At 38.0% G+C, this 24150-nt stretch overlaps 1 protein-coding gene across 4 annotated transcripts in view; it reads right to left on the bottom strand.

The window, feature by feature from the left end:
* Slc10a7 (solute carrier family 10 member 7) overlaps positions 1-24150 on the bottom strand; it is a 245540-nt gene that overhangs the window by 59858 nt on the left and 161532 nt on the right. For all 4 annotated transcript variants that reach the window (XM_040293231.2, XM_078022058.1, XM_078022059.1 and 1 more), the window contains one exon: positions 10045-10080. In XM_040293231.2, coding sequence (XP_040149165.2) covers positions 10045-10080 — 36 coding nt within the window. The remainder of the gene's footprint in view (positions 1-10044; positions 10081-24150) is intronic.

The following is a 24150-nucleotide window of genomic DNA, read 5'->3' as shown; positions in this document are numbered from 1 at the left end:
CTGCCACCAGCTCATTTTGTGTCTCCACCTCACTCCTATTAGGTCGCAGGAGTTTCAGGCCAGCAATGAAATTGATATCTCTGGTCACTGGTCCTTAAGAGGGGAGGGAGTTGATCAATGTCACCTCTAATGCATTTGAAAGTTGCTTAGAAGGCTTCTCCTTACATTCCCTCCAATTATGGGTCAGTAAAGTGGGGAGCCCTGGCACGAGCATTTATTAAAGTTACCAGTGATTACTGTCCTTCACTAAATTCTGAGAACAACCTCTCTGTGATTTACACATGCAGGAAGAAGACAAGCTATTAAGGCCTCCAAGAGGAGAAGATTCATCTTCACCTTCTTTAGGAACAAACACTGGGCAAGAGGCTGAGAAACTGGCTCCTCTAAGGAGCAACTGGGGCAACCAAATGGCTCGCTCCTCTTTGAGTGCTTTATGTTTAATTTTAACACTTTATGTATCTCACACACATGTGACCATCAATTATGCAACCATAATTGAGAACACAGTATAAAAAATAATCCCCGTATTATACATGACATCAATGGCTGTATATATTACTTTTGTTGATGGTGATGCAACTAAAAAATTTTTTGTCACAGTCAGCCAATTACCAGGGAAATAATTGTTGATTATAGATTCAAAGGCCACCCCTGATCTTTCTGACCCAGACCTCTCCCTTCTATGAATTTCTATTAAACTCAGTCTGAATGACAGTTTAACAGTTATTTTTTTCTCTAAATTCTTCCCATATTCTTTATTCCTGTTTACCCACAATAAGCAATGATTATGCCTCATTCTTCTTTGTCTCCCACATTACTTAGATTACAGATGTTTAAGAAACAGTAATTGAATGCTGATAATATATCTTAAAAAGAAACTGTGTCTCCCTGAAGGCAGGCTTTGAGGAATAACCTAGAAGGATCATTCAAGGAGAGGAAGCCCAGGGAAAAAAGGTCTTGTGTTCTTTACCAACTTTACAACTAACGTTAGTCTCAAGTTATGTAATCTTCTTGGACCTCTGTTTTCTCATACAATGTGAGGATAACACCAACCTTTAAAGGTAGTCAGTTTGTTACATGGGCCTATGCATAAAATACACATAATAGCTACTCAATAAACATTACCTTTCCCACCCATCCTGGAAAAACAAGGTGTTGTATGCAGTGTTGTGATCATGGAAGTCTACTGGACTTAAGAACCGCTGAAATGGAAACTAACTGAAGAGACAGGCAGGTCAGGGGGACGCGGTAGCCTGGAAAGAGGCTGGTGTGTATGCATTGTGTGTATATGTATTGGTGTACGTGTACACATTTGTATGTTTGTATATACGTCTAATTACCACAGTGCCTTTTAAATACCTATCTACTGGACTAGGGGCCAAGTTATAAGAGATTGATCGACACAGCAACATAGCCAGTAGCTAGTGGTGCCCCCATTTACTTAAGGGGTGCTTACATGATACCGAATGGGTAAGCATGTAGGTAAATGCCAAATATCCAAATATCCCCTACGCAGGAAAATGATGTCACCTATAAACTCTGAGGATACTTGCTTTCAATAGTGGTCAAAGTTTGGACCCTAGTTTCAAGAGATATTGAAGTTTAATTGACCTTGATGGCTGGGAAGAGCAGAGGTAAGGCTTTCCATAGTACAAGCATTAAGCGTTACTGATCTTCCTGTGCCAAGCATGAACTTATTTGAATAAAATGGTGGTCTGCAAAACTTTGGAGCTTGGGACCATAACAACATAATCCAATATATGGTTTCCTTCAATCACAATTCTGTGGGCTTAGACTGACTTGTTTTTACAGTTTGAACAGTCATCTTTGTGCTTCTTTACCTTAACTTTCAAGGGGAGTAAGATAGAAGTTTAGACATTGCTTCCTTGCATTCCTCTTCTTAGGGTCTGCCTCATGTGGCTGGAAGAAGTTGTGAAGTAGTTACTGTGGAGACTTCAAGGGAACAGGAGCCCATAAGGGGGCCTGCACTCCGCCTGATGAGGGCCCTGGCACTGCTGACCAGAATGAAAACCCACAGCCTGGCTGCTCTGCTGAGCTGCTTCGCCCAGCACGGGGCCTCGTCCGCCTGAACATCACACCACACTACTTTTAAGTTTTACAGTCTCTCTCCTTCAATCTTCTCTATTATATGCTGCTGAATAAAGAACATAATAATGGCTGCTAAACATACTGTTAGTGATAAACCACATCAAAGGAAAGGAAAGAGATGCAAGTTTTTAAGTGATGTTAGACATAGCAGAAAATCAGAACTATGCCTATGAAAACATCTGAAGCAAGCAGGAGATCCCTTGAGAAACATTAGCAGTTTCTACCACCATCCCCTGCTCCTCAAATTAAAATGTTTCTTACAGCCTGAAATTCATGCAAAAAACCACCTTCTGTTTAATGAAATGTTTTGTATTTAATAATCTCCTTTGAAATATGATGATACTGGGGATACTTAGAATTTCTACCTTGAGTTTTAATTATCTGTGTCCATATCCTAGTGTCTTTTTTTAAACCAAAAGCTCTTTCAGGGAAGGGTCAGTGTTACAGTTTAGACATGTGGTTTCCCCAAAAGCTCATGTGTGAGGCAGTGCAAGAAATTTCAGAGGTGAAGTGATTGGGTTATGATCAGAGCATTAATCCACTTGAACAGATTAACTGGGTGGTAATTGTAAGTAGGTAGGGTGTGGCTAGAGGAGGTGGGTAATTGGAGGAATGCCTTTGGGGTATATATTTTGTCCCTTGTCTACAGTGTTCATCTCTCTTTGCTTCCTGGTGCCATGTCCTGAGCTGCCTTCCTCCACCATACTCTTCTGCCCTGATGTTATGCCTCACCTTGGGCCCAGAACAATGGAGCAATGGAATCAGCTCTCCTATGGATGAAACTGCTGAAACTGTGAGCTCCAAATAAACTTCCTCCTCTAACTGTTCTTATAAGGTCTTTTGGTCACAGAGGCAAAAAAAAAACTAACTAAAATAATCAGTGTCAGATTATCTTTGTAATACTGAAATAGGGTATAAAATACTAGGTGTTTTGTTTAATAATATTGAAAAAAGGAATTTATTTTTCAGAGCAAATAAAAGACTTTATGAGTATGGCTGTGATCTAACCTCCTAACCATTTATTTATTTACCATTTGGATCATTCTAGTCATTAATTACTCAACCATCTTTCTACTGCCCTCCTTCCAGCAAATATTTATTGAATACCTGGCACTGGAGGTTAGGTCATGAATAAGACATGCATGATTCCTAGTCCAATAGAAGCTAAGTCTTGTGAACACTTACCACTTATAATATTATTTCATAAGGAAAATGACTAAAAAAATTTCAAGTAGTAAATTTATATGTGCAGTTTTTAAAGCTGGACAAGGTCTTAATTAACCCCCAAGACAAATTTCATGGACTGAGGTATTTGTACTCACAAAATAAATAAAGGCAATGGTTGCCCTTGCCCAAGTCAGATGACAGGTAATGTGTATGAAAATGCTTTGGGCTTTGGGTCTGCTACGGTCTGAATGTTACCATGCCCTACAGCAAGTTCACAAGCTGAACCCCAGCCCATTAAGAGGTAAGCTTTGTGGAGGGGAGTAGGTCCCGACTGCTGCCCTCACAAGTGGGATTAGTATTCCTATAAAGGAGACCCAGGGAGCCAGGTGGCTCTTTCCATCACTCGAGGATACAGCAAGAAGGAGCCACCTATGAACCCAAAGCATGCCTTCGCCACGTACAGAATCTGCCTTGATCTTGAAGGATCAAGAATCTGGCTTCAGAAGCATGAGAAATTAATATCTGTTGTTTGTAAAGTCACCTGGTTTATGGTATTTTGTTATAGCAGCCTGAACACACTATGACAGGATCTTAGGAATAAAAGGTAATATTTCAGGAAAAGTTTCATTGTTCTTCCTGTGACTGTGATACTCATAGTAGAATCATTTACATTTATGATTATAAGATTATAGATTATACATGGTTATAGAATCTTATGGTTCAAAATTCAGCCCGTCACTAAGGTCTGAAGCGGCAGAACTGTTGCTGCATTTCAGATGAGAGAGAGGAACCTGGGAGTCCTTCTTGGAATTATTTTCTGTTTTTCTCTATGAAGTGTGAAATTTAAGTAGCTAACATCTGCATGGTTACAACATGCTTCCACATACATTTACTCACTACTTCTTATCATAATTTTCAATTTACAGAGGTAAAATCTGAGACCAAGAAAGGTAAAGAAGATTATAATTATATAACTGGTATTTACTGCAAATTAAACCAAAATTTTATGCTTTGTCACAATGACCACTATCTTGTTTAAACCAATAGTTGCTTCTCAAACTTCATTTATTTGAACTATTAGCAGCATTTGAAGTAGTTGATCATTGGCCCCCTTTTGAAATACATTCTCTGCTAGACTTCTGGAATATCAAAATCTCTTGGTGTTCCTTCTAGGCAAATTGGCCATTCCTTGGCCTTCCTTGCTGTTCTCTTGATATAGTAATGCTCTAGGCCTTGAACTCTTTTATCCTCCTTTTCTATTCTCCATTTGCTTCTAGTCTAACTTAAAATCCACCTCAGTGCTGACCTCTCAAAGTGAATATCTCTAGTTCAGACTCCCCTTGGATTCCAGACTCACACTGTCAATTGCTGACCTGAGGTCTCTACCTAGCTGTCTAAAAGGCAGCTAGTCTGAACACAGTGAATACTGAACTCTATAGAGTTTCTGCAACCTGCTCAACCTTACACTCTTGCCTGTCTTAGTAAATAGCAACTAAATTCTTCAGTTACTGTGGCTTAGAGTCTTCCTGACTCTTCTCTCTCTCATAACCTTCGTTCAGTCTCAGTTCTAATTTCAAGTTCTATTTCCAACTACTTCCCACCACATTTATCCAATCACTCTAGTGCAAATTAATAGTATCTCTTGTTATGATATTGAAATATCTATCTAATGGTCTTCCTGCCTCCACACTCATCCCTTTACAATCTATTCTCAACCCAGCATCTAGAATCATCCTTTTAAAAAGTATATGTCAGAACATGCCATTCCCTTGATCAAACTCACGTACTAGCTTCCTGTTAATACAATCCCAGTGAAGTACTGGGACTGGCCATCCTCAGAGTCTTAACATTTGCTCTTGGCTCAGCCTGGATTTCCCACCCTGGGTATCCACATGGCTCCCTCCTTCACTCATCAGGTCTGGCCAAATGTCATTTCAAGTGAGACACCTTTCCTGAATCATCCTTTTAAAAGGTATGCCAGAACATGCAGTTCCCTTGATCAAAACCCATTTAATAATATCCCATTTCTCTCAAATTAAAATTGCAAGTCCTTTCAAAGGACTTTGAGGTTCTATATCATTTGGCCCCTCCCATGCCTCTGACATCAGAAGACTCACTCCTTTATCTCTGCCAGGTCTTTGCTCAAATATCCCTTTCACAGAGAGTCAGAACTTGACCAGCCTAATTAAAACAGAACCTTCTCCCTGACTCCACCTTGGCATTTCTTATTTCCCTTCCTTACTTTATTTTCTCTGCAGCACTTAGCATCCACCTTCCACACTGTATTTCTACTTGGCAGTTTCTTTCCATTTTTGCATATAACTTCCATGAGAGCACAGACATCCTTTTTTATCCTCTTTTTGCTCATTGCTATATCCTGGCACCCAGGAAAGTGCCTGGAGGAGGAAGAACTCAATATAGATGGGGGGATGCAGCTCAGTAGTAGACTGCTTGCCTAGCATGTGTAAGGTCCTGGGTTCCATTCCTAGTACTGAAGGGGGGGCAAAAAGGACTCAGCACCTAGACTGAGCAAGTGATAAATAGGTTTAAATAACTTAAATAAAAATTTATAAAGAATGCACAGAGAGGTTGAGGCTATGGCTCAGTGGTAGCACGCTTGTCTGACAAGACAAGCTGGGTTCCATTCTCAGCACCTCATATCAATAAATAAAATAAAGGTCTATCAACAACTTTAAAAAATATTTTTTAAAATGCACAGAAATAGAGTTCAGACAGAAAAAAGTGAGGTTTAATTTTTAAGATGAGTGCTTCTATGCTAATGGAAATGACCCAGAAGAAAGAGAAAATTTGATGATGTAGAAGAAAGAGAAATCTAAGTGAGCAAGAAGAGATAGCATTACTAAAGGGACTAGCCTTAGATGAGGGTAAAAAAGTTTATCTATGAAAACAGGATAGGTGGAAAAGAATATGACTATGAATGAGGGTAGGTGGGAATTTGTCAATTTTCTCTGATTGCTTCTCATTTCCTTATCATTTAATTTCCTTTCAGCATTAGTTGATACAAAAAGAGAGACATTAGAGATTTGAGAGGCAAGGAGAACGTGTGAAATAATTCTCCAAAGTAGAAAAGTGAATGAATTAGGGGAAGGTAGGATGAGTACCATGAGTACAAGTCAGTTGTCATGAATTTGAAATGAGACCAGTGTCATGGTAGTATTTGTGTCATGGTGTTCAGGTACACATGTGGGAAGAGGTAGAATTGAATTGCAGCAGGCTTAGTATTTTGCCAGGTAAATATTAAGCCCTGGGATGAGCAAGATTGTTGATGGTGCATATAATAAAGGAATTGTACTGAGGGACCATGGGATCTGGGCTGCCTAAGATGAGATATGAGGGCATCAGGGTGAGGGTAGGCAGGGATGGGTCAAGGAATTATAAAGGTGACAAGGTAAATAAGCTCACCATTCCAGTGAGTCTGAAGAATTTCTGACTTGGAGAGTAAGTCATAAATGAATACAGAACAGAGAGGATATTTGAAAATAGGATTATAGAGGAATGAACTTATCAGCAGTAGCAAAGTCAAGGGACTGACTATTGGGACAGTTGTCTGAGATGAAGTAGAAGTTAACCTTTTTGGAGAAGAGAACTCAGATGCCAGAGTACAGGAGGTCATATATGTGAAGACTGAAAACAGCAAGTACTGGTGTACTGTTAAGAAGAAAACAATGGAGGATGCTAACACCTTTTTAGACTGATAAAAAATGAACTGGGTATTACTGATAACTACGACAAGGAGGGGAAACAGATGGAACTGATGTATTGGCATAGCATTCACACACACACACACACACACATACACACACACACACAGATTGAATACAGGGGTGCTTTGCAATTGAATTTCATCCCCAGCTCTTTTTAAAAGTTTTGAGCCAGGGTTACCTCAAACTTGTGATCTTCCTGCCTCAGCCTCCCAGGTAGCTAGGATTACAGGTCTGCACCACTACACTGGGTGTACTGGCATAACATACAAAGGAAGCAGGGGATTTTATGCAGAAGGCATGGGAAGTGACCTGGAATTTGTGGTGAGGCACAAGGAAGACACCATACCCCACTTCAAGCTCAGTGACAGGAAACATGCTTGAGGCAGAAACATAAATCGGAAGACACACTTCAGTTGGAGCAAGAAAGGGAAGGAGATATTCTGAGAAGAGGTTAATAATACAGGGACCTGAGATTCCATCAGTAAATACTGCCTTTCATGGCAACTAGGCCTGAATATGAGAAATGTCCATTTTCAAAATATGATAAAATAATACAATCTTCAGGGGTTGTATTAGATTCTTGGACTTCTATAACAAAGCCCATAAGCTGGGAAGCATAGAACAACAGAAATGTATTTTCTCACACCTCTGGGAGTTTGAAGTCTGAAACTGAGCAGAAGCATGCCACCTCTGAAGTCTGTGCAGGAGCCCTCCGCCACCTCTGGATCTGAGGCTTGCTAAGCAGTCCTGCCTTCACTGCCACATGAAGTTGTCCCTCTGTGTTTGCCTCCTCATGTGACACTGGTCATATTGGATTGAGGGCCTATCCTACTGCAATATGACCTCATCTTGGCTAATTACATCCTTCAATGTCTCTCATTTTCCAAAGAAGCCACATTGCGACTTATTGGAATTTAGGACTTTAATGTATTCTTTTGGGGCAACAATTCAACTCATAACAGCGGTGCAGAGAAAAAAACAGTATACCTTTTATGCACATGTTTGTATTTTAAGGTGGCCCCCATGTTTAAGAAATTCATGGTTTATAAAATTCACAATGACCTAACCAGAAAAAAAAGTATGTACAGTGCATGTGATTTAAAGTCATATAACCTATTAAGGTCCTATTAAAGTGCAATGATGTTCCTAAACCTACTGGGAGAGTCCAGTTGGCTCAGAAGGGAAGTATTCAACTTTTAAGTTGAGGGTCTTGGAGTTTCTTTCACTATTCTTATAGCTCTATTAGTTTAAAATGTTGAACTACAGCTCACAAGCTCGTGGGTTTGAGTTGGAAAGCTTGTAGTAATGTGATGCCACAACAATAATCAGCTGAGAACATCTGTTATGGCAGGGAGTTGGGAAGGAGAGGGAGAAAGGTGCTCGTTTGGTTACTTCAACCACCAGCTGAAATAGGTATCAGAGATTCCAGGCTCTGAAACACTTAAAAATATTACCCCAGGGTTCAATCACCTATTGTGGCTGTAACTTGTGTCCTGCTGTTAAATGAATCTCAAGGGTAAGAAATGCCATTCGTCTGCAGTGCAGAACATCTAGGCTCTGCAGTCATTTATTGTGCATGTGCTACATACGCAGCTCTGTCCTAGTCCCTTGATGCTCAGTCAGGTCTGTATCTTGCACCCACTGAGAGCAGCTCCAGGAAAACTGGAGTCACTACTGATCACTTTAGTTTTATTAATGAGAAAATAAAGAGCACCATATTTTTGACCTCTGTCACAAGTCATTGACTCAAGTCTTGGTCAAATAAAAGCACCACAGATGGATACCTGCAGATCCTCACTTCTAGTTTGAGCAAGTAGGTAAGCACATGTCTTTTCTTCCAAATTATTGCAAATATCCACTTTAGGTTTAATTTGACTCACTGCAAATTCTAAACTGGTGGAGTCTAAAATAATGAGGTTTGTTCTGCTGTGGGAAGTGATCTGATTACTTGACTCTTCTTACCTTCTCAGATCGGAGCCGGCATTTCAGGAGGGAGGGTGAGGCTGTGGCTTATTACTTGAAGGTAATGTCTTTCATGAAAGATGCAGAATCCAACTGTTTAGTAGGATATCTATCCCTCTCTATTTCCCACACAGCTGGTAAGAAATGAAGTCCCTCACTCTATTACTCTAATTGAATTCCAACTTGGGTAATTACACTATAATTAAATAAATTCTCCCCATAGTTTCAATTCACTGACAAATAGTGCTAGTCAAACAGCTCTATTTCACTCCCAGAAACACATCCCCACTACATTTCAGTGATAAGTGGAGTGATTTATATTTGGAAGATGTGTGTATGAAAAAATGCACAGTTCATAAAATATTTTAGGTATCATTCATGATTACATATGCTTTGCTCAGCATGAGATAACATTAATTTCTATTATAATCTTTCATCTAATTTCTCATATGCTTAGTGCCAAAAGAAATAAGACAGTTAATTAGCATTCCTTATTTTCTGTACAATTCTTATGGAGTTAACCAGTGGCTTGTATCTACTTTTATTTCTACTATTATTATTATTTTTTAATTTTGAAAGCACATTTCATTACCTTTGGAAGACAGATTGGAGAAGGTGTTACTGTTTCCCATTTTACAGATGAAGAAAATCAAGGCAACCTCCCCCAGGGTGATGAGCCTAGGTGATACCAGTACCAGCCTTGGAACCTCAGCTTCCTCCGAGGCCCTGGCCCACGGTTCTTTTCTGTCAAACATTGGGTCACTATCAATCACTTTAGTTTTATTAATGAGAAAATAAAGAGCAGCATATTTTTGACCTCTGTCACAGGTCATTAATTTGCAGAAATGAATGATTTAGTCAGGAGGCCTAATAACTGGGACCGAAGCTGTCCTTGGGTTTCAAGATTATGGAGCTCTTTGTATCAGCATGTAACCCTGGATCCAGCTCCACTGGGGAAACAGTTCAAATTCTGACGTAAAATGGTGCAGAATTCAACCTTTAATTTTATTCTAAGAATCTCTCTTAAAGGATTGTAGACGGCTTTCATAAGAGATATTAAAGACAACATTAAAATACTCACAAACAGCAGCAGTAACAGGGGGGTTATAACGATGCCCTGAAAGAAATAAAAGAGATAATGATCATTTATTGGTTGGCAAGAAAGACACTTTCTTTGCTAATTTAAATTTGGATATAAGGAAATGCTATCCTTGTCTCTAATAAAATCTGGAAGATAAAGAAGAAGGAGGCCCCAATTCTGGCTCTCCTACCACCATGCATCGGCATCTCCATTAGATTAGATTATTTGTATTTTGACATATCTGAAGGCACAGGTTTTAAAACAAGTCACTTTGATTCTTACTTTAGTGTCTTACAGAGTGGCTCTACTTTTAGGTCTTGTAAATGAATGTATCCTGCTATTCTTATCAGTTTTCAGAGGTATGAAGTCGATGTGTTGGGTGAGTTTGGCTACTATACTAAATTACTTGTTTATGGTAAACAGTAACAATTACCTACTTCACAGTTAAATATAAGTCAATTGATTTGGTTAAGTGATATAATACCTACAGGTAATTGAGCCTGTAGAAGCACATACATGTGTGAAATGCAGCTGTGTTTGAAATATTATGAGGTTCTGTTGTTTTCAAAGGGAGAAGTGTTGTTCTAAAAGAAAGTGTGAAATTTTGCCAAGATATAAAAGAACATATTCAAGTGCAAAATTTGATTTTGTACCACAAATTGAATAAAGTTTGAGAAGAATGAAAAAAAAATAAGAATACAACCACCAATCTTCCTTAAACTTGCTTTGCTCTTTTAAACTTAAGTTCCTTTCCACACCATGGAAGCTGGTGGCTGGCATGCTTGCTCACTCCAAGGCTTTCAACTCTAACTTGGATAAAGTGCCCCTTTTCAGAGAAGACAGGTGGTTTAGTCCCAGTTGGGGTCCTCTCCTGAGCAAAGACCACGTCAGCTGTGATGAATGAGATGTCGTGATTTTGTAATGTGAACTGATCTCCCCTAGGAAATGAGCTGGGATCTCAAAACTCATTTCACTTGATTAGACTCCATGTCTCCATGGTGGAAGGCAAGTCTTTCATCTAATTCAGCCACACAGGACCACCTCGGTCCCTCTGCCTCCCCGAGGCAGGAACGAGCAAAAGATTTGTTTTCTTCGATGACAGGGAACAGTTTGAGGCTGTTGCCGATGAGGCGGGATACAAGCTTTAAGGTTTCTTGAAGGTAAATCTTTAAAACTAAGCGTTTGAGTTGGGAGTTTACATGACAGGTTTCAGTTTTAGAGCAGCAGATGATTATCCACCCCCTTAGTTCTTCCTTTATCTCTCAACGCTTCATTATGATTTATACAAGAAAAAGCATTTCATATTTTCATTAATGCATTCTACTTGGAACTTTAAAATTTCAGAGTCTGAGGCTCTGTGTGTGTGTGTGTGTGTGTGTGTGTGTGTGTGTGTGTGTGTGTGTGTGTGTGAATGGAGGAAGGAAGAGACAGACAGACAGACTATACACTGTGCCCAGGATCTGTGTCTGGAGCACTTGGTTACTTTTGAAAACAGTGCTCTAGGTATTTACTGTTCTGGTGTGGCGCACGAGGGACTGGCTTACCATGTCTGATGTTGAACCAGGACTTTTTTGAGTATAAACACACATGAATATTCTCAAACAAATTTGTTTTACTGTTAAATAATAGAATGAATGCTTCTTATTATGTAAACTTTTACAATTGGCAAAAAGGAGTAAAATATTTTAAGTGTCATGCTTTTAAATCTATTTATTAAAACATGTATTGTGGCTTATCAACTCCACTGGTTCTCACTAGCACATTTCAGAGAGACAAACATGCCAAATGTCAAAATTTAGAAGGCACTGTTTTTCAAAGACGTGGAATGTGGTCAGACTTTAGGATGAATTTCAACCTTTACAAGGAGTCGTGGAAATAAAACAATCTGGCTATGATGGAGTCACCCAATTTCAAGTTAATTTGTTTAAACATTTATGCAACTTCCACTTATCTGGAAGGCAAGGGTGAATCAGTGGAGGGCAAGGGTGAATCCAACGTGGTGCTTACACTTGAATAACTTATAATCCAGAGGGGGATGCTCATCTATGACCAAGGTTCAATACCGAGTGATGTATAAGAGTAAATGCACTGGTGTAAGAGGAAAAGTGGTGTGAAAGAAGTGGTGATTATCTCTCTTTGAGAGATCAAGAGAAGGAGGAGACTCTGAACACACAGGAAGAATGAATGGATACTGATCCAGTTGAAAAAGGGCAGGGCTATTCCAGGAAGAGGGAGGGACACTCAAAGCTATGAGAAGTTGAGCAGAATGGTAAGAAAGGTGTGAAGTAGAGGACCAGAGACCAGATCACCAAAGGCCTCAGAGGCCAGGAGAAGGAGCTTGAAGTTCATCCTACTAACAATAGGAAATTTGTGGATTATTTAAAGTGAGGGTATAATGAGTTGGTAAACAGTTTAGTGTATGGAGAATGGATGTGACTTGGCTTATAACCTAACCTGGTTTTCTCTTTATCTATCATTTCACCTAAATGCAGGTAAAAGAAACTGAAAACTTGAATTAATGTTAATTATGAAATACCAATAGCACTAATAACACTTCTAAGAAATAACAAGAGTTATGATAAGAATAAGATTTTTTACCTAACAAGAAAGTGAGCACTGTGACCATTCTGGACATTTGTCTTGTATTGGAGGAATTCATGTCACACATGGGGACACATGTTCTTCTGGATATTCATTTTGTTAATGGAATGATAATTGTATTAGTAATAATACTAGTACTATTAATAATGGTATCTTACTTCAGTGCTGTCAAGTATATTTGAAGAATTGACCATTCCCTATTGAAGGATTTAGGTTACATACCAGCTCCATTTTATACACAAGGAAACAGGCTTAGAAAAGCCAAGCAACCAAACCCAAGGCCACACAGAAAATAAAGGCAAATCCTGGACTTGAGCCAGCCTGAGCCAACTCTAAATCGTGAGCTGACTCCATTATACCACTGGTCACTGGGAAGCAGATCACAGCTACCAGTATGGTTTTCTACAGAGTTCTATTCTTAACATGCATGTAGTGATTAGTTGCTATATGATCTTTGTCTCAAGTTGACAACAGATTCTTACAGATGCCGTCATTTCTGGAAAGCAGTGCACAGTTATCTGCAGGTTTCTCAGCATGAACACTTTAAATATCTACAGTCACCAACACACAATAGTTTCTTTGCAGCTCTTCCAAGGACTTATAATATTTATTTCTAAAATATGTTACTAAGTAGGATGTATTTTCTAATTGTGAGTTAAATACTCCTCATTCTTTTTTAAAGAATGGATGTCCAAGTCCATTAATTTAACTGAATTATTATATAATGCTGAAATGTGCTTTTCAGTTGTATCAGGAAATGAGTCAGCCATGATGCCACTAACTCTGACAAGAGCACCATAATTAGGTTTTGGTGAAGTCATCATAACTATTATTAAAATAACAATAGCTAATACTTATAAAGTAATTATGTCAGATACAGGGCTTTGTGCATGCTACTGTATGTCATCCTCACAGCAACCCTACACAGTGGGTACTATTATTATCCTCAAACACTAGGCTTACCTAGTGAGCCTTAGAGACGCTGGGTGATGTGGGAGGTGGCAATGCCAGGCACTGAGCCTCTAACTCTTTGGCTTCAGGGTCTGTGACTTCTGAATGGTGTACATAAAATCTTTGCAATATGAAGCTATTTCTTTAGCATTATATTTTAAGAGTAAATCTGAGATGAGCTTAGATTCAGTATGTCTTTGTGATGACATGCAACAAATTGAGAAATAGGCCATTATGTGATAGGGATGATACACATTATTTTAAAATCAAGTTTTTGCAAATATCAATGTTTAAAAGGATGAAATAAAAATTTAAACTGTGACAGCAATAATCATTGAAAGTGGGAAATTCAAATCAAGATTTTATTTTCTATTGGTCAATAAGAGGCTCGGTTTAGGGCTGGGGATACAGCTCAATTGGTAGAGTGTTTGCTTTTCATATACAAGGCTCTGGGTTTGATCCCCAGCACCACCTCCCCCCGCAAAAAAAAAAAAGTCTCAGTTTAATTTATTCTCCTTCCACTTTCCTAAGAGAATTCTACACAAATGGGGGGAAAAAACTCTCAAAATACATGGTGGAAGAGCACTTCTAGCAAAAGATGTTAGCCTTCCTTGCAGATGCAAGGTCAAGACATAGTTTTTAGCATCCTTGCATCGGGATGGCATGTAAAGCTTTTGGACGGCAACACCTGAAGCAGTCAAGTCACAAAGTGATGGCTTTCCTTGTCTCCTAAAATAGTTTGAGAAAATCCATTTACACCTCTGATGTGAATGATTGGGTGAATATATTTCAATGACTTTAGTGGAAAGAAAAGAAGTGTCAAATCTGAGATACTGAGATTTAGTTGCATTAAAATATAAATAAGAATCCTACTGTTATGTATAACTAGTTAAAACAAATAAAAAATTGATTAAAAAATATAAACAAGAAACTCAAATCACATTGAAGTGTGCTAATGACAATGAGTTTCTGGACATGCAAATCTAAGGCCCTATTCTTGGATTGTGGTGGCCCCATTAAAAAAAGATATTTTCCTGTATACACATATGAGAACATCACAGTGAATCCCACCATCATGTACATCCACACAAATGAGATCCTAACTAGAATAAGATATAGTCCATGCTTATTAAAATTATATCAAAATGAGTTCTACTATCATGTTTAACTAAAAAGAACCAATAAATAAATAAATAGACAAACAAATAAGCTTTAACCTAAAACAACAACAACATTGTCCCACAAGGCCTTACCAGCATGACAGACAGCTGGTTTGTCCCAGTGACATTACATTTCCATAAACAAACATTTGTTGAGTGCTGTGTACCAGACAGACTCCAATGGTGTAGATGGAAAAGGTGAAGGTCCATGCCCAAAAGGGATTCTCATCACAGAAAGCACTCGAAATTTGTTCCTTTCTAATCTCAACACTTCCATGAAGAAATATCTCTTCCGTCTTACTTTCATAAGATCATAAATTTTTTTCGGACCAAAGTTAAGAATATTATAAGTATATTCATATTAAGTGTTGTCTTGTTAGATATGGCCCAGGATCCTTTTAGAGTCTGTCAGTGCTCCATTCAACTCACACGAGGCCAGACCCTGCTAGATGCTGAGGCATAGTGGTCAATGATGTATACACAACCAGTGTCCTCCATGGTTTTAGAGAAGACAGATACGCAAACGGCTCAGGGAGCTACAAGAGTGCCCCATAGGGAGGTGAGCACAATTAGGGTAGGAACTGAGGAGAATTAGGAGTTAACCATGCAACAGAGGTGCAGAACAGAGGAGGGACTGAATAATGGCTCTGGGGTGAGGAGAAGCTACAGAAACTGAAAGTGAAGAATAGAACGTGGGTGTGGTTGTGAGAGATGAGGTTAAAAGTCAGATGATGTAGGCAGTCAGGCCTAATAATCTATGGCAAGGAACTATTATTAGGCCACAGAGTTTGGGTTCATTTCAAAGCAGGAGGGGGCCACTGAAAGAACTAGGGTAGCCATGAGTGTGGGAGCGGAGCCTATGGCAATGACACCATATCTACAGTTAGGCTAAAATCACTCTGGGTACAGCTTAGAGAAGGAGTCAAAACTGAAGGGGGAGACTCATAAGGAGGTGGTTCAGTTCATACTCCAGGCAGGAACTGATATGAGCTAAAGTGATGGAATCTCAGTGATCAATATAGATAAACCAGATGCAAAAAGAATTTGAAACCAGCCTGGCCAATTAACTGAGTATGGGGTATATGATAACAAGAAAGATAGGATTATTCCTTAGTTTTCTGAATTAAGTCATTCTTGACTAAAGAGGACAGCATAGAGCCAATTTCTGAGCCAAGGTAGCATTGGAAATGAATCTTATGGGAAGATTATAAATTTGAGGTATTCTCAAGGTCTCCAGCTGGAGATATTCTAAGTAGCTGGATGGACGAGACTGAAGCTCAGAGTAGAATCTGGGTGTAGTGACTGAGTCCCCAGCACATGAAAGAAGAAGAGAAGAAGTTAAGGAACATAAAATACAGGCTGAAGCCCATCAGAGGCCTAGAAGAAAACAATTTCAAAGAAATGACTAGTGTGGAAGTTAAACATAGTGGATTGATGGCTAAGAAGCAGAGTGGGGAAGACAATGCTTTCAAGAAATCTTGGAATAACAAGGAGGAGAGAAATGGAGCAGGAACTTGAGGGGAATGAGGGGTAAAGGAGGTCTGTGTTCTTGATTGTTTTGTTTTGTTTGTTCTGGGTAGGGAAACTTGAGGATTCTCAAAATTCATAGAAAAGAGGTAAAACAGTCGGAAGAATAGAAACTTGGGAGAAAAAGAATGATACATACTAAACCAAGAGAGGCAGCAAGACTTTCTGGCACACAGCTAGAGGGTTTAGCTACAGAAAGAAGGTGGGAGGGGGAATGTGAATCTCTTCCTTGTACAAGAAAAGGATAATGGAGTTCAGATGAAGATAGACCTGTAAGTTTGATGTCAGAAAGGCGAAGGAATTTCATTTAAAAGCTTCTCTCTTCTTTATTAAGTAGTCAGTAATAGATTTTATTGAGGGAAGGTGGGTACAGAGGAAGGAAAAGTCAGCAAATGGAGACCTATGTTAGGACTACTGAGTGAGCATGTCTAAAATTGGGGAGTGTCTGAAGTTTATCACACTTTGCAGATAAGAAGCTTGTCTGCCACATTACAGGTATGCTGGCAGAAGACACAAGACTCTGGGGTCAAAGACAAAGGATTTTGTCACAGTCTAAGCTTGTTGCTGGTCGTGGTTTCTCCCACCCTGAAGTTAAGCAGAGTGATGTGTATGGGGTCAGGGATACTGTACAGGCAGTGGGCTCTGTTACAGGTGAGGAATACTAAACTTTGGGAACCTGAATCTTTTATAATAGGTAGGAAGCAAATCTGTCCTTTGCTCCTGAGAGTGGAATTCTATTTCTTTCTTTCAAGGCTGTTTGCTATGCAAACATCTCTGTAAAGAACTTCACAATAAAGGGCAATCAGTGTCTCTGCTCAAGAAATGTACAAGAATATAAGCACATCAAGATTTGTCTTCCAACAGAGGAAACATCCAGAAGAGCACACCAGTTTACGCTAGTTATCTAAATATGTGAGTTATCAAGTTCATTACTGCTGCTTTTACACATCATCACTGGGCTAATATCCTTGTGCAAAGAAAGGATAATCAATTGAAATGGCCAGATGTTAACTTCCTAGGTAACCTTCCTAGGTAACACTGATGTTACCTTCCTAGGTAACACTGATCCTCTATTATTCTTTGGTCACTTTAACAGGTCAGATGCTAATCAATTGAACTAACTTCTGACTCTTATCACACACATACCCCCCTTTTGCGTGTATAGTCTTTTAAAATAGGGGATTCTGCTGTCTTTTTGAAATCCAGATCCTCATTAGACTGAAATGTGGTCTGGGGACTAGCTTCATTGGCCTTCCCTGGAAGCTAGTCAGAACTGCTGAACCTTAGGCTCCACCCAGACCTATTATATCATAATCTGCATTTTAGTAAGATCTCTGGATAATATGTAGGCACAGTGAAATTCAGAAAGAATGGTTTTAGACTCCAGAGCAGGAGCTGGCGAATGTTTTCTGTGTAGGGCCAGATAATAATTATTTTACGCTTGCAGGCCATGCTGTGGCAATTACTCCACTCCGCTGTTGCACCTGGAAAGCAGCCAAGGACAACAGGTAAACAAACGGGCATGGCCGCAGTTGCCTCAAGGGCTGTGGTTGGCAGGTCTCTGCTCCAAAGTACTGCTTTGAATTAGCAATTATATTTCAAAAAGAGGTAAGTGTAGCACACTTTTATTTTTAATAACTTGGCTTTTATTTAACCTGTGTTCACTTCTAAACATCACAGTTTGTTCCTTTGTGACTCCTTATAAGCTACTATATAATTAACCAATCGTTTTTTTTTCCTAGACAAACATCAAAATTACTAGTTAGCAGTGTGCATAGTCCACTTTCTTCCTCTTTTTGATATTTAGAGTGATATCTGTACCTCTCCAGCTGTTGGTTCTGTTCCTTTTCTTTATGACTTGTCAAAAATAACATTCAGCATTCTTAAATGTTACTTTTCCCAGGACTCTATGAAGTAATTTGTCCAAGCCAGCAAATACAGCCTACTTATCTTGGGCCTAGTTTCCTTTGGTCAATATTGACTCTACCGTTTCTAATCTGAAGATGGTTCTTCTTGCCAAGGATGGTGGAGCAAAGGGAAGGGCTGGGGGGTTGGGTGGGGATTAGGATGCTGAAGGGGTCCTAATATCAGAGCTATAGAGTAGATAAAGGATACTTCCCAAAACACAAAAGAGAAATACGTACAGTACTAATTACAACTAATATAGTGATAGGTGTTAAAAATGAAAAATAATAACCAAACTCATAATTTCTCCATTTATTTTTTAACTGAAAAAGTGAATCTTCTTCTCAGGCCATGTAAATTCATTGACCTGTATTAAACTGTTAACTTCTGACCTGATTTTTTTTTATATCTAGATTATGTGTGACAAAAATGATCTGAAATTTATTTAAAACCCAAAGCAAAATAGATGTGGAAATTTTCTTTATTTTCCAATAAATTTTCATGTGAGTGTTTTCTTAGTTTATAGATTTAAAATGCAATCCATGAGGCCTTCCCAAGAAGGTAATAGACCAAGGAGACAGCAAGAGGAAATCAAATAAAATTTTAGTTTTTGATGACAAATTATAAAGACACAGGTAAGACAGTTAAGGCAAGATCTTAGCTGTGCAAGATTCCATGTTACCAATGGTTGGTCCAAGCGCCTATGGCTGAAACATACACAGGAGCTTGTAGCTTGCTTTGGAATTATTGCTTCAGTTGATGCCAGATGCTGCCAACATTTACTTAGGTATGTTACGTACTAGGAACTGTGCTAAGTGCTTTTCAAACATTATCTAATTTAAACTCCCCATAAGTAAACTGGTTGTCTCAATTTCATAGGTGAGAAAAAAGGGGCTTAGAGACTATGGCTAAGCTGTGGGAAGTGTCAGGAAGTAGAACCCAGCAAAGAAATCAAAACAAAAGCTGTGGGATCAGGAGATGATTCTAGAGGAAGAAAGGGTGTTTTTAAAAGCATACAGGAGGAAGTAGGAAACTTGAAAGAAAATATATTCAGGAAATGGATTGTAGGAAATCAACACAAAACATGTAATATAAAAAAAATAGGGTCACAAATGATCTATTTATCTATCAATTATCTATCTATCACCTGCCATGGTGTAGGAATAAGTGAAGTCAATGCACCAACTAACTCTCTTGGGTCACTAGAGTGACAGTGAATATTTATTCCTACTGGTTTTAAATATTTGAAGTGAATCTGACACTCATTGAGAACAACACTCAGCTAATATTAGGCACTTAAATCAGTCTTTCCTCTGAACCAGTGAACAAATTAATGAATATTCACCAACGCTTCTCTCAGGCAGCAGCATGTCCGTCTGATGAGAAACTTTCTGAAATGCTTTAAGATCCTTGTTTTGTAATGATACTGAGGCTGGTTCATGTTTACTGAATGCCTACTGTTCATCAGGAACTCTTATTCCATGCTCTTTATGTATATTAATTCATTCAGTCCTCACAACATACTGGTAGGAAAGGCACCATTATGATCCTCATTTTACAGAGAAAACTGAGGCACATAGAGAAAAGAATTTTACAGAAAGCACAAGCAAAAAGGCAGAAAGGGAAGCAAGCCATACTCTCTTGCTCCAGAATCCATGGTCTCTTTTTTTATACACTGGTAAGGAGTTCTTCAAGAATTATAGAAATCAAGGAATTCCAGCTAAAAGGGACATCAAAAATAATGTGCTCCATCATTTTACAGATCATGAAGTCAAGGCCCAAGAAGGTGATCTCTCTCACTCAGCTTCATGGAAACACAAGGACTGGCATCCGGGGCTTCCAGTCCTGCCCAGTTCGGTACTCCTGATGCCACATGCCTCCTACAAATCACAGGAGTGCAGCAGAGCTCACACTTGGAAACCTGACAGTACTCCCTGGATGACATTATTTATCACACACACAAGGAAGAAAAATGAATAGATAGAAAAATTAGAACAGATTTGAGAAAGGTTTCTTGCCTTGTCTCTTGTATCAATAGTCTGAGTTACTCTGGTTTATAATATTCCATATAATAATCTTGAAACAGGTGCTCTCTTCCCTTTGTACCTCCCTCCCTGAAAGTCCATAAATTGCCAGAAAGACCATGGAAGAACATTTTTTTTGTTGTTTTTGCAAATTTTTTCAGAAATGAGGTAGAAATGTGGAAGACAGAGACAAGGGATAGTATGAGGGCCAATGAGGACGGAGAAGAGAGAAAATAAAGTAACTTGTGGGAAAAAGGCAGCTTTTCACAAAAGCCTCTGGATATTAAACAAATTTCTAGAATAATTAAAATTGATTCCCTATTAAATAAGACATTCAAATAATGGGTTAACACAAACTAGTGTCCAGACTTATGATAAACCTTGAACACAAACAAACAGACCAAAGAGAAGAAACAAAACAAAACACCACCACCACCACCAACAACAACAACAAAGACAAAACCCGGCCACCTACACACGTGCAATGAATGCATCTGGCCCAGCTCACCCATTCCTTCTGGATGTGTCTAAGTGACAGCCCACACTGCTGTTAGGTCTAGCTGTGACGATCAATACTGGTATTAGATGGACAAAATGAATGGAGACAGCTCACTCCACTTGCCTTGTCTCATATATCACTAGTCTGAGTTACTCTGGTTTATAATATTCCTTAACCAGAACTATTCCTGTAGCCTAGAAAACGGCCCTGAACTTTGTGGCTCAGAGGCCTAGAGAGGGGGGAGGATGAGCCACTGGTTCTAAAAAAGATCTGAACCCCACATGAACATCACTGGTCCTCAAATCCCCATTTAACAGACAAAGAGGCAGCAGGATTTGGGCAGACTCTTGTCTCTTCTTTCCCTACTTACTCCTACCAAGGATGTCAGTTTTAAATTGGTTACTACTTAATATATTTATTTTTATTAACTACTAATGGACAGAAGAAAAATGTGATACCAGGGTCTGAACAACTTGGAGATGGAGCCTGGGCTCTGAACCTCTCTAGGGCAGTGCCACCCAAAGCATGTCCGAACTCCTGGAGGCAGAAGGAAAGGCAATACTGGGACCAGGAAGAGCACCGTCTTATTAGGATAGAACTGGAGATTACTTGGTCATTAATGGCCACGTGACCTTTTTTGGTGCATAATAAGTTGAACGACTAATAGATCAAGCAGATCATTACCCAAATCAAATTTCCTCTTAAGACCAGGAAAATGGAAAAGAGCTAGCTAAAAGAACTTTTAGAATAATTAGACTTTTATCCCCAAAATTCCTAGGGTGAATTGTCAAAAACAGCACCGTCTCATTTTGCATAATTATACACAGCTAATTTCCCTTACTGCTTCAGTAAAGACTCATCTTAACACAATTACTTTTAGACCTTTTGGGTGTTACAGATAAGGAATTCTTAAAAATCAGAAATGGGTATAGATATATTCATATCAGATAAGTGTTTTCTACTAAGCACTTTAATATCTTTGGAACTTAAAAGTGCCACAGAGAGCAAGAAGTGGTCATCTGGTAAATAATATCAATGAATTCAACTAAGAGTCTTTAAAGAAATTGAAAACTCTATGTCACATAATTTTTCTACTTCCCCAGTAGAGGGCAACTTCTACACATTTTGACAGTTTAAAAAAAAATGTATGCACACAGCATGAGGAAAACCATTGCATGTTTAAAATAAAACGATGTAACTTATGCCTAGGAATGGGTTTTCACCAAGAAGTAAGCTATAAAATATGAAGGAATTTTAAATAAGTAACTAGAAATTGAGTATATTTAGTGAATAGTTAGCATTTTATAATATTAAGTGAAACTGTTTAAGTCACCACAATAGAATTTTAAGCAACTTTAAGCAATCTTTAAGTCACCATGATAGAATTATCAGTAACTGAAATATAAAAGGGAGATGATTATTGTTCTTTAGTAATCATTTGGATTTAATTTCATTATGGCTGAGTACAAATATAGTTAACAAATGCATATTCTTGTATTAGAAAAAAGCAAAAAGGAAAAACTGGACATACATAAACATTTGAAGATATAATTGTTTTTGATATTATAAACTTTAAACTAATCCTTATCAGTGCTCATATTTTAAAGACATTAGATATAAGGATGTAACTATACATATACATTTATATATGCAAATAGAGTAAATTCCACTATAATACACCACATTACTATACAGTGTTCCAAATAGTTGTGATACAATCAATATATTCTCATTCATTCACTCATTTAACACATATTTACTGAGCACTTACTATGTGGCATATACTATCCTAGAGATCAAAGATACAGTGTGAAAAAGTGACAAAATTCTATGCCCTCTTAAAGCCTGCATACTATATAACAAAAAATAACCTATTGTAAAACCTTCTGAACAGATAGGCTTATAAGATGAATGTCTACTCTATAGTTTCTTCTTCAAATGAAAACATTTGTCTTTGTTTCTAATGAAGGGGTTAGTATAGAAAAAATGAAGTGGCTCATAATTTTCACATTCAACTAAGCCTTACTGACCTTAAACAAAATAATACATGAATCTCTTTAGAAAAAGTCTCAGTTGTATAGAAAAGTACAAATGAAAAGTAAAATTCTCCAGCATCCTGCTCACCCCACAGACATTGAGTTTCTTGTGACTCCTTTCAGAAATTAAAGTAACACAAGTAAATAAGTATCCATTCACCTCTCTCCCTACCAGCTTATCCATCTAGCCTCCAGAAATTATTCAAATTTACATAGTTCTCCTAAGACAATTATATTATACACAATATCTGAACATAGCCTTGTATTTCCTCATTTTGGTATGTTTCTTGGAGTTTTTTTCCATAAAAGAATAAATAAGAACACCTCATTCTTTTATTTGACTCACTTAATATCCGTCTCCAAATAATTCACAAACTCGTTTTAAAAGTGGTTACAAAATTTTGTCTTATGTTGAAAAGACTGTGATATGTGGTATTAATTGGTATAATCTATGAAGACTTAGGATTCAGACTTCAAGAGACAGCCTGGGAAAATGAATTTAATTTATCATAGAACAATAAATAAAAAATAAAAGGAATAAGTATCTGCTTTGGACAAAAAAAAAACTTATCAATAGTTTCATTAGGACACACACAATGTAACAAGCTTCTAAAGTATATCTTTGGTTGTGAATTGGAAGCACTAGTCCTTTTTTTTTTTTTTAAACCAGGGAATTTTTTTATACAGTTGTTGCACAATCATCATTTCTTTTAGAATGCCACTTAAATTTTTCAGCTAAACATGTAAGAATTCGTTTAATATCATTTCACTTAAATAATGTTTAAACAATGTATTTATTTCAATATTTTCACTTAAAATGTGGTCATCAGAATTTTTATATTTATAAAAAATATTATGCAAAATAAATTCTAGGGCACTAGGTGGTGCTGTGGGACCTTCCAGATTAACTAGTATGGCAAAGTTGTGCTCTTGATAAATCAGTTGTGTGGTTGATTCTATATATTTAAATGTACATTAAATATTTTGTATAGGTAAACCAACAGCACATAAATAATAACATTAACATAATGCAAAAGTAGAGCTTTTGATCCATGATTTCTTTCAGGAAGACACAACCCTCTTTCATAATTAATTCCCTGTCCTAATTCCTGTGTTAAACTATTAAAAAATCTTTTATAATAAATGGATTTTTGATGCAGGCTTCTCAATCAAACATTATTTGCCATTTATCTTTAAAGTTATTTTTCATATGTCTATGAATAAATATATCAGTAATTCCATAGTCTTGTCAAGAAACTATTAGGTGAATTCTCATATCACAGTATGTGCTATAATCTTCTGTTCTCCCCAGTTTGTTGCAGAGCTGGTAATTCAGATTGGCATGGTAAATGTATGAAGTGAACTGGGTCATGGGTAAGAAATGGGGTAGGGGCACCTAAGAT

The sequence above is a fragment of the Ictidomys tridecemlineatus genome, chromosome 9, assembly GCF_052094955.1.
Source record: "Ictidomys tridecemlineatus isolate mIctTri1 chromosome 9, mIctTri1.hap1, whole genome shotgun sequence".
Classification (NCBI taxonomy): Eukaryota; Metazoa; Chordata; class Mammalia; order Rodentia; family Sciuridae; genus Ictidomys; species Ictidomys tridecemlineatus.
This window is presented reverse-complemented; position numbering and strand designations above follow the sequence as displayed.